Source organism: Rhamphochromis longiceps, linkage group LG7 (assembly GCF_057381845.1).
Source record: "Rhamphochromis longiceps isolate RC_006_pf linkage group LG7, R_longiceps_female_GT1.1, whole genome shotgun sequence".
Classification (NCBI taxonomy): domain Eukaryota; kingdom Metazoa; phylum Chordata; class Actinopteri; order Cichliformes; family Cichlidae; genus Rhamphochromis; species Rhamphochromis longiceps.
The window spans coordinates 11,427,634-11,439,678 of NC_140563.1; the positions used below are offsets into that span (position 1 = coordinate 11,427,634).

General features: G+C 38.3%; 1 protein-coding gene across 2 annotated transcripts in view; it reads left to right on the plus strand.

Annotated features, from left to right (window-relative positions):
* The window catches only part of LOC146664835 (uncharacterized), a 48,519-nt gene that overhangs the window by 13,715 nt on the left and 22,759 nt on the right, over nt 1-12,045 (plus strand). For both annotated transcript variants that reach the window (XM_085411063.1, XM_085411062.1), the window contains exon 3: nt 5,884-5,977. Coding sequence is in view for 1 of the 2 variants with exons in the window: in XM_085411062.1 (XP_085267188.1) it covers nt 5,884-5,977 (94 nt within the window). In the remaining variant the exon portion in view is untranslated. The remainder of the gene's footprint in view (nt 1-5,883; nt 5,978-12,045) is intronic.

Consider the following 12,045-nt stretch of genomic DNA (forward strand, 5'->3'; position numbering starts at 1 on the left):
TAATTTGAATGTAAGTCACAGAAAATCATCATCTAATTTAATGGCTCACTTTGTTATTAGTTTGTTTTAGGTAGGTTTGTTATAGCTGCCCATATAGACTGATAGCATATTGATCCCAGTGTCTTCATTGATTTTGGTTATAGGTCCAATTCTTTATTGATTTTCTTATTTATTCTTGGTCAGTTTTCTGTTTGGAAAATACAAACCTACACATGTTTTCATTGTCAGCATGACTATTGTATTACCTGAAGTCTGATTACTGAGAAGAAACAGAAAAACAAAACAAAACATATAATTCATTTAGATTTCCAAACGTTTCAGTGCTGTTTGACCTGCTGGTATTTATTAAAAAATGTTGCTTTTTAGCTAAAACTGGATCTTGAGTCCCATCTATTCTTATCCCCACCAAGGACAGGTGATTGCTAAGAAAGGCATTATATTTTTGGGCTCTGTCCATCCCGTTTGTGTGAATGCAATATCCCAGGAATGCTTGGGATAATAAAATGAGGAAATCTCTTTAAATTTGGCCACAAGTGTCCAAGGGCTCAAGGATGAACTGATTAGAATTTAATCATAAATTGTCTACTAGAAAAAAAAGAGTGATGAATGGAAATAATGAGACATTCTATCCAAAAGACCAGAGGCCATCCAAAAAAGAGACCACTCACAGTAAGTCTGTAACTTCTTTCACATTTGGGTGGTTATTTAATTTATAACAATAGTACTAGGTGTCTACCTTGAAGCTTTATTGATTGTGGATATCTTGTAAATTATAAAACATATGTATGTATTTTATGGCAGCACGGTGGCACGGTGGTTAGCACTGTTGCCGCACAGCAAGAAGGTCCTGAGTTCAATTCCACCATCAGGCTGGGGTCTTTCTGTGTGGAGTTTGCATGTTCTCCCCGTGTTTGCGTGGGTTCTCTCCGGGTACTCCGGCTTCCTCCCACCGTCCAAAGACATGCAGCTTGTGGGGATAGGTTAATTGGATAATTCAAATTGCCACTAGGTGTGAATGGTTGTCTGTCCCTATGTGTTAGCCCTGCGACAGACTGGCGACCTGTCCAGGTTGTACCCCGCCTTTCGCCCTATGACAGCTGGGATAGGCTCCAGTGCCCCCCGCGACCCAGAAAAGGATAAGCGGATGGATGGATGGATGTTGTATTTTAGAATTTTGTGTTTCTTTATAAAGAACAACAACTTCATGTGCAGCTTTGTTGGCCAGGCAAACACATAAATGGAAGGTTTTTTGTTTTACTTAACAAATAGACACACTGCTATATACAGACACACATATACATTACATATGCATATGCAGTATGTATACAGAAACATAATATAGAAGCATACAACTCCAAGCAAATAATTGTTTGCTCTGCACATACTTAATTGTTTCCTCTTTTGACTCTCCTTTACTTCATATGAACTATACTCGGCTGTTTCTGCCAGCAAGTCTACATAAAGCAACTGTGCATTACACGTTCAAAGAAAAATATCATAAATCACATTTTTAATTGTCCATGTTAAAGTAAATGGGCCTAGGTCTAGTATTTAGAAGGCTATAATAAAATACTGCATAGAGTAAGTGTTGTGTTATACGTTGCCAAATAAGGAGTGCAATGTCAGTCTTGTTTTAATTCTACAAACTCAATAATTACTACTGATTTAATTTCACATCAAATCATTTTCTGACTGAAGATTTCAAGGTTGCTGATGTCAGCATCACCACATCCAGCATCACCACAGCTGGCTGTGACAGCTGTGATGCCACTGAGATAACCCTATATTATACGTTTACATCACTGCCACACAAAAATCCACTGAGGTCAGAAAAGCCAAATTTGTATAAGTAAGGAGTTGCTGGTTAAGTTCATCAGACGTTCTGCTGTTGAGCACCAAGATGGCTGTAATAGCAATTGTCGTCTGATTTTTGCTTGTTGACAGATTGCCTTTTGATTGGTCTTTAGCTAACTTTGGGTATGAAGTTGCTTTGAGATACAAAGCTGATTTCCTAGTTATGAGTGCAATATATGTGGTTAAGCTGAGATCCTGTGGGACTTTCAGATACAGTCGGACGAAATGGTAGTGGCTAACCAACTGGACATAGTGGTGGTAGACAAATAGAAGAAGACGGCCGTAGTGATAGATGTAGCAATTCTGTATGACAGCAACATCAGGAAGAAGGAAGACGAGATGCTTGAGAAGTACCAAGGGCTCAAAGAAGCGCTCAAAAATATGTGGAGGGTGAAGGTAACAGTGGTCCAAGTGATAATCAGAGTGGATCCCAGGAACAACATTGGAGATCTCAGTCCAGAAGAGTGCAGCCAAAATACTTTGTAGAACCCTGAAGCTCCCAGGCCTCTGGTAGAGGACCTGAGCTTGGAGGATAGACGGCCTGCAGGGGCGAGAGTGTATATATATATATATATATATATATATATATATATATATATATATATATATATATATATATATATATATATATATATATATATATATTTACTGGTGTCTCTATATTTCTGTTACAATACATGCAGGCAGTTTGTGCTATGGTAACTTTACTTCAAGACTTGCTTTCAGTGTTATTCATATGTCCAGTAGGTTGTGTAAGCTGTTGTGTAACCCTTGGTACCTTGAGAGCCTGGACCTTCCTTGGAGCATGTCATTGGGAAAAAAATGAGTGAAAAAATGTTGATTCTAGTCACTTACTGTACCTTTGTCCAGGGCAAAGGTAAAGCATGGTGCAAAAGACTCAAGACACCTCTCATTTCTTTAAGTGGTCTTAAACAATGTGTCTCCTGGCTTTCTGGGGCTTTCTTTCAAAGTTTTCGTTTGTACATTGGCTGCTTTTTCTCTATTTTTTATGCTAGGTATGTAGTGTAACAATTTTCGGGATGAATGTTTTTCAGTCACTTAACACTGGCCTATGACTCATCGAACCATGAAAAAGCACCTCACTCAAAGAATGAATATGTTTGGTGTCTGCACACAACAGGCAACTTAGCAAAGAGCCAGTTTCAAACTACTACTTCTGTATCTTTAGTTACTTTGACTACTTAAAAAGATTTGTTCAATCTATGAAAAATGCCAATGGTAACACATTTTGACAGGCATAAAATATTTTTGCCCAACAAGTGGTTCCTCCAAAATTGGCAGATACTCCACTGTGTTCAGTGTGTAAATAGAAAACTGGCAAAAACTAGAAACTCTGGACAAAAGAAGAGGTGGCAGGACTAAAGACTGCCTATAGCAGGTAACTGAAAGTGATATATGGAAAAAGTACAATCACTTTTTCTTCCCAACTTTGTCATACAGTTACAACTTTTATATGTATAAATAAGAAAAAAACCCCTGACATATGACCTGAGAGATACGTCTTGGCCATTACCTAATCCATGTACAGTTTGCCGAAGCCTTGTCAGACAGGGTCTTAGTGAAACGATGACTGTCAAGAAGATATTTTTAAGTAAGTAAAACAGGGAGAAGTGTGCCAGATAACACAAGACATAGACAGAAAATGGGTAGCAAGAGGTCTCGGAGAGTGATGAAACTAAATTTCTCTTGGCCTCCTTTGTAAAACTTTTTTATGAAAACACAGTTGTGGCACTGTTATGGTTTGGGGCTGTATTTCAGCCAATGGTGTTGGGGATCATGTCAAAACTGATTGATTAATGAACACAGAAAGGTATCGTGTGATTTTGATCCCCCATATAACACCATCTGGAAAGGGTTGATTTGCAGCAACTTTATTTTTCAGCTTAACAATGATCTCAAACATTCTGCCAGTGCAGTAAAAACATATCTGGATAGGAAAAAGAAACACAAAGAAACAATATCAGTTATGGATTGGCCGCCTTTAAGACTACTGAAAGGAATGACAAGAAAGCTTACCTAAAGAGGCAACACTGAAAACTCTGTCAGGCTCTACTTAACTTCTTAACTCATTAATCTTGCTTACACGCTTCTGTTCCTCTGCAGAGAGCTGTTGTTTAATACAAACAGTGCAGTAGCTGACGTTAGCAAAACGCTAACGTCAGCTACTGCACTGAAAAGATGATAGATATCCATTTTTGGGAAACTTAGGGTAACAAACATATGCTGAAGCAATGAAAGCATTGAGGAAGACAAATGCATTACATGTTTATCACTTTTTGTGCATGTCACATTGTTGCTATGAAATGCATTGGTGCATATTAATACCAGATCATATTAACATTATATCCTATGTGAACAGTTGACCTAAAAACTTCTGCCTGCATTGTATCTCAGTCGTTTTTGACAGTGGATGATTAGTTGCAGAAGTCTGTACTTAAAATGTCCCAAAGGTTTGCTTTCAGTTCTCCTTCACCTCCTTCTGTCTGGGAAACTACATGACTTCTAAAGTCTGATGTACAAGTTTACCATGCAAAGAAAGGCTGGTCTTTTTCCTTCCAGTTTTCTGATGTCATCCTGTTCTGAGAACCTGTATTTGATCTTCTGCAGCTGGCAGACCAGCTGATATGCATTTTATATGCCAGTGAAAAGAGACTTTACTGGACCATTTACCATCTGACATCACTCTGAAGTCTGGTTGAGGTACATCTGTCCATTGAAAGCAATGTTTAAAAGCACAGCAAGTTTTTCACATTTTTAAGTCATGCTATATAACTAAACATATATATCTGCATATAATGATTTTACCTGATCTCCAGACTTTCTTTAGTTTACTGCCAATTTATATGGTTATTTTTAAAAACACAGTGATTACTACTTTATTGCTAAGTGATTCTGCATATTTTTCTAGGGTTTCACAAAATGTTCTTTGTTAAATTTTGGAATGCATTCCAATATGCAGAGGGGTTTAACAATTAATGATAACTTTGTAATGAATTATAATTGTACCCAAGTCAACTACTCTGATTAAAGGCTCTAGTGAGCCAACATGGACAAAACAGAGAAAAAAAGAAACAAAACCAAACCAGTAAATATCTGGGAATGAGTAAAAGAAAGTAGTTTATGAACTGGTCCTGGCTGTTCTCTTGATATAGGCTGTTGTCATCATTTTTCCATTTCTCAAGTTCAGCGTGAACACACAGCAAAACAAATAAACTTGAATGCCTTTCCCAACAACATCTTCTCTTTATTGGCAGCTGATACATGAACAAGAGGTTGTCTTGGCTGGAAAAAAAAAGGAAGTGCTGAGGCGTTGCTGGACCTCCAGACCTTTTTGACCAGTGGTGTGTCATCCCTCACTTTGTCATGTTTAAGTAAAACCAATGCCCATTTAAAGCAGCATCCATCAGTGTTAGTTGAGAACAATGACATATTGCCTTTCTGCTACAATCAAAGCATCTGGATCTTTTCTCTACTCCCCCTCTTTTATTTATGGTAAACAGCCTGAATAACAGCTGGGCAATGGGATTTTACAAGTTAATCAATTGTTTGTTTGGAGCCACTGCGATGCCCCATATCCAACCATCTGCGAGTTAATGTTAATTTACCATGCTAATTTTTCCAGAGGCAACTGCATATCTATTGATTACTTCTTAAAAGATTTGTCTACACTTAGCATTATGAAATAGTTAATTTAGAAAATTGCACTTTTTAAGTATCTATATTGCAAGTGTGAGTATGTTTAATTTTGTTTCTAAGATATTGATTTTTAAGCCATAAGCGCAACTAAAAACACAGGAAAAAGAATCCATCTGGTGCTGATAAACTTATACAAATGGTCCAGAACAACCACAGAAGTACAAAAGCATCCCATCCACATTTTAAACAGCGCTGGGATGTCCTGAGGGTCATGTTAAGTTTCACTCACTGGTGGTGCATGCAGGTATGCACTGTTTATCCTGGACACTGTGAATCCTGTTGAAGTGAAGCTGTCTTTGTCTCTCCTCCCAGGTATTTATGCCTTTGGCAGGGTCTTGGTCTTTTGTTTCGCCCTGCTCCTCCTCAGCTCCACAAGGCGGCCCATGTGAACACAGGCCCCTCAAAGGTCAGTCATGAGTATCCCCTAACATGTAGCTAGCAATTCACATAATTGGTCTTGTACAAAGTAGGCATATTAACACAATTAATAAAAAATAAGTTTATTTGCTTTATAATAATTTATTTAAGTTTTTCAATATTGTATTTTTAAAAATATTTTGAAATACAAAAATGAAAAAGCACAGATAGCGTGAACATGTTTAGGAACCTGTTTATTTAGTGTAAAGCATTTGGTGCTACAGAAATAAAATTTGCTTACTTATTTAGCTTTTTACTCAGCAGAACAACATCAGCGCAACAGAAGAAGAATGTAGAAACACAAGCATCCAGTTCCTTCCATGTGCAACCATTGCTAAGAAATATTGTTTAGGATAGCAGACAATAATGATCGCAAACACAGTCATACTGTAGAAAACTCATACATAAACAATTGAAAAGCAAAACCGTAACTTAAATTTAACAGTATTATTTTATTTGACCATGTTGTCTTGGCAGCCTTGAGCCAATATTCGGATAGGGCACCATTTACAACTGTGCTGTGAGCACTTGTATTCACCTTTCCTGTTTTCCGGCTGCAGCACAGAATCCACACGCTACTTTATTTATAATCCAGCCAACCTCAATGTGTAACTCTTGCCCCATACTCTTGCTCGCATCACACAGTGAGGTCACTTCCCTCTGCACCTCCAACACTGCTCTTGCATTCCAACATGGCTCTAGGACAGCAGCCCAGCAAAGCTCTATACTCCTCAAATCACAAAGAGGCCCAGATCAGAGCAATGCTGGATGTGAGCCAGAATCCAGGCCCTCACAGCCCAGGCAGCTGGGGGCAGCCTATAATAAGTGGGAGACAATGAGAACTAGCACACCTCCCACGCTTTGCATGTGCATGTCGACTCGGAATTGAAATTAAATGGTTTCATAGGTTTTCCATAGGCCACCCTAATTCCGAAAAGATATAAAAACCCCTAGTGGGTTTAGCAGATGTATAGTTTAACACTATTATTATAAGCATTATTTATAGCACAATTTAAGAAAATATGCGCTATTCATTTCTCTATACTGAGTTTTAAAAGGGCAAAATTAAGGGCATTGATTAAAAACAATACACATAAAGACAAAAAAAGTTTATTTTTTTTAAACTCTGATTTTTTCAAATTCCAAGGGCATTTTAGTATTTTACAAACCCTTTCAAAAAAAACCCATTCAAATGCATCAGACTTGCTTTACTGTAAAACCTGGCAGCTGAATATTTTCTATTCTCCAGCATTTATATGTGTGTGTGTGTGTTTTTTTTCCACATGGGAAACTAGACATATTAAAGGTATTCTGTTTTAATGAATAATAATGAACAGTTCACTGTGATGTAGATGCTGGTGGTGCTTTAATGGTCCCTTGTAGCCTCTTAAGCCTTTGGTGATAAATCTTACGCAGGCTCACTCGTATAACTAAAACCCAAACCTCATTCAACTTCACATCCATCAGTGTTTGGCTCAAAGCGATGACAAAGCACTTTCAATTACACCAGTAACTGACTCTGGAAACAGTTCATAGCAGGGTCCAACCTCGAAGACTAGGGGGAAAACACAAGGGGGAGGGCAGAATGGCTGGTAGGGCATCCGTTTGACTCGCTCCCAAATAATAAAAAGGGTTGTGTGACTTGGGGACACAAGGGATGCCGCCAGCATTGGGAACCCAAGGACAATTCACCTATTTTGTGTGCTGTCACCCCTGTAGTCTGATTTATGGTTGGGACATCCTTCCTATGACCCATTCTTCCATCAGCTTGGTGCTATAAGGATACTCTGGTGATTAAAGGCTGAAGTATCAAAGCGTCCTCAGTCAGGGCTCTTGTCTAGTACCAGAGGGGCCTTGCGCTGCTGAATGGGGAGCGTGGCGATTGGGAGGGAGAGCGTTGCAGCAGCAGAGGAGTGCCATTCTTAACCCAGAGCACCAGAGGATAGAAGAGCCTTTTGAGAATCCATCAACTGTAAATGCTTCATTCCATAATGTTGGTGTTTTCTTTTCCATTTTTCCATCCCAATTTGTAATTATATTATGTCGAGTGTGTGCTCTCTAAAAGTTAACATGGCACTGTTTAATTGGAGTGATTTTACTCATAATTGCATGATCCTCTCTACCACTTTTGGCTTCCACTTTGTTTGAATAAGCAGGCTAATTTCAGAATCCATCCTCAAAATTAATCAGTATAGCATACTTAATATTGAAGTTCACAAATGAAATAATTGAGAAAATGTAAATCTGCTTTGAATAATGGGAGCCTTAATCATCAACAAAAACAGTATCCTAAACAATGACAGCATCACCCTGGGATAAGGCATCAACAGATAAGTGATGCTAATTTCTCTCTTTCTCTCTTTAAAATGCCTTTATTACATAAATAAAAACAGAGTCTGATTCTCCAGAGTGCCTGATCTTTTTAAAGCACCTCTGACTCCAACCCCCCTGATGAAAGGCCCACACTAACATCAGGAGTCCAGAGCCTTTACTCTCTAACTTCAGGCAATTATGACACAGAGGAGATCTTTGCCTTCTGCACTCCAAAAGAAGAAGAAAAAAGGCATCCCTTTTTTCTAAGCTTAGTTGTAAAAATAAGCTTGCTCTCCTCAATTGCAGTCACCCCGTGCCCTTTGCAATAGCAGCAAGGATGTATCGGAACAAGCCATGGGGCAAAACAAATCACTTGTGATTTACAGAATTATAAAGATTTTAATAGCTGCAATGTTTCTCTCTCAGATTGGTCTTTATTTCCAGGAGTCAAAGTTTCCTGGGTGCCGCAGGCTTTTGAAAAGCAGTAATTGGCCAACAGAGAGACTTAGGATCTCCCTGAGTGATTGAGGGTATTTGTTGCTATGAACTTGAGGCTATCACTCTAAAGATCACAGGTTCAGGTTCTTAGAGACTGCAGCTTGTCAAGCGCAATTCATTTTGCAGCTGTGGAAGTCAGGATACTTTTCCACGCAATTTTGTTTAAAGTTTTAACCTTTCTCTGGAACTTGATGGTGGTTCTTTTGCTGATTAGTAATGTTTGCAAATAATTCAGAATAAAAATATGGTCCTCGGGTTTGTGACCTAAAGACTTTTTTGAATTAAAGCAGAGTAGCTATTATAAGGAGAAAAATGAGTATAATCCTGTTGTGTACGAAAAGAGCATCCTGAAGGAACAAAAGACAGATTTTTGAAGTATAATTAAAAATCATTTTTAATTTTATTTTTTATTATGCTGTAAATGAAGCAGCCCACCAGTTTTACCATAATTACACACTACATACAGTTGAATTTAAAAGCCATGCATATCTGCATACATAACTAAACAAGTAAACTAATGCTGTCACATAAAATAAATACAGAATCAGGCAAAATTGACAACTATTAAAAATTCAACAATATAGAAAGTATATCACAATATATAAAAAAAAATACTGTTTTCATCATATAGAGATTACGTAGAAATTTACACACTTTTTAAATCAGTTAATCTAATTCATTGGAGAAATGTATTTGTTACTCTTTTTAGATAAACCGATAAATGATACCTCGCACATCTGCAGAACAATCCCTTAATGTTGTGCTGTTAGGAAAACAAGTCTGGCAGTAGCTTAGCTATATTAAGGAAAACCACCAGGGAGGCATAATCGAGTTTGACTCTCTACCGGTGGTCTCCTTGTTAGTGTTGCGAGTGTCAGAACTGACAGTGCAGGTAGCTCAAATGCCACTTAAGGTTTTAGCTTCAGTGGCTTTTGGAAAGAAATGACCGTGACCTGTGTAGCTTGAGCCCACATCCCACACCCTTTCTGCCTGACAGCCGCTCAATGGCAAGTGTCTGCCAGCATGCCGAGGGGAACGCTGCCAAGCAGCCGGAGATAGAGATGATTACCACATCCCTCTCTCCCTCTCAGCCTGTTCACTGAAAACTGATACCTACTAACAAACTGCTGTCAACATGTTAGCGAGGCAGAGAGAGTGAGAGCAGTAGTATGTGAAGACAGAGAAAAAAAAAGGGGAGAAAAAGAGATGTGTGGGAGAGTCAATGTGAGGAGTCCAAACAAGTTAGGATTAATGACATTGAAACAAGTTTTTTTTTTTCACTCTTTCAGAGCTAACACTGTTGTGGCAGACTTGAAGAATGCAATCAACACCATAAAGAAAAGTTGGGTTCGGTAGGCATTTACCTACAGGGTGATGATCAAATGATGAATGTCAGACAGTGTAGTTGTAAGGTCACAATTTGTCAGGCTGCTGTGCTCGTCATACAAATGCAGTTATAAATTCAAAGTTAGGAGAAATTATTTCTCATGTAAAACTTTTACCCTTTTTTTTGCTACTCTAAAAATTATAATTTCTACACAATGAATACTACATTGTCATCGAGTTTCTGTGGTGTTGTGCAGATATGCAAAACGCTTCAGACCTTTAGTCCAGTCACTTAAAACTTCGTCTTTCCCGCTGAGTGGAGAATAAATGCAGTTCTTCCAAGGAGGAGTTGAAAATGTCATTGTTTTTGAATAAATCCCCCACTGCGCCACTTTGGAGTCTCACATTTAAGTGAAATAAAGGAAAAATCACAGCTGACATATATTTTTCTAATTGTTGCAGAAGGGTTGGGGGGCAGAAGCAGCATGGAGTAGCTTGAATCATTGGTAATTATAATATTGCTTGCTAATTACAAAAGATTTTGATTGTCTGATTTTGAGCAGAAGGCCTATTTTAGCCACTGTCTTAATACACATTTGTTTTTGAAGATTGGAAATGACAATTATGATAATGTGCGTCGCAGCATGAAATACTTTTGTCAAAGACTGGAAAGCAGGACATGTTAAGTCCACATATTTCTTACAGAGATTCTGTGAAAATGCTATATAAAGACATTTCAGCAGTCTATTCTTTTGATATCATTTAAAAATCAAGGTATTTTATTCTAGGCATGTTTTTAGGACACTATAGATTTGTTGGAGACTAGTGTGACAGGTTCCTTAAAAAAACAAAAGGCACTTTTTGATATGGCATCCAAAGTGTTTCAAGTTTTCTGCTCTTAAAAAACATGTAGATTGCATCGGAAAGCCATGATCGTGCAGTTCAACTTTATTTTCCAGTTTGGCCCTGCAGAAATGTCTGATATTCGTATTTTTCAAATTCAGTTATTATGTTTGATGAGAAAAATAGAGGACAAGAAAGAAAAAAAAACTGTCTGCATTAATTCACTCTGGAACTTTGTTGAGCAACAAGATAAGTATTTCTCTAAAAATCAATTTTCGAGAAGAGACGATGGAAACAAACCTAAGTGCTAGTTTGAACCAACCCCATAAGGCTTCCAGGGAAACCACCAAGCCTAAGAAGCACTTTATTAGCCAGCGGGGGGTGGGGTTGGGGGGGTCAGGAGGACCAGCCCTATCATTGATTGAGGTTGGAGGATGCATCCACAGCTGCACTTTCTCTAAATTTCTAAGAGTAAATATGCACCTTTTGAAGTGGGGGGTGCCTAGGAGCACTCCTCTGCACAGATTGTGTGGGTTTCTGTGGGGAGCTGTAGTTACGGGAAAGATCAATGGACAGGGCATTAGGGGGAAGAGTACACTACACTGTCCAACCCTCAAGCCTGCAGAACAACTCAGCAGCGCCTACATGGTCAGAATTATTGAGCTCAAGGCAGTTTAATTCTGTACAGAGTTTTGTGAGGCTGAACGTTTTCATATTGTTTGTATTGTTTTGCTTCCACTTTTTTTTTTGTGTGGTTGCAATGTTGAGAAAATCCTTCGAGTCTGGAGAACGAAATGGTCTTTGAATACTTTCACAGTGGCCCTGCATGCTCATGCTTGTAAGGTCGTTTGCATTCATGCTGTATGCGTGGTTGTACATTTTTTTTCAGTGTTAGTTTTACAGACATTGTAATTTCTTCGTTTTGTGTAAGTAGACATACTCCTCATCAATTCTACAACTTTTACAGCAAAAATTGCACAATATTTCTGACTGGAATAGTATTGTGTGTGTATAATTACTAACTGGAAAATGCCTTGGCCCATTTTGTGAAAGCATGGAAAAACCCATATCCTGCGC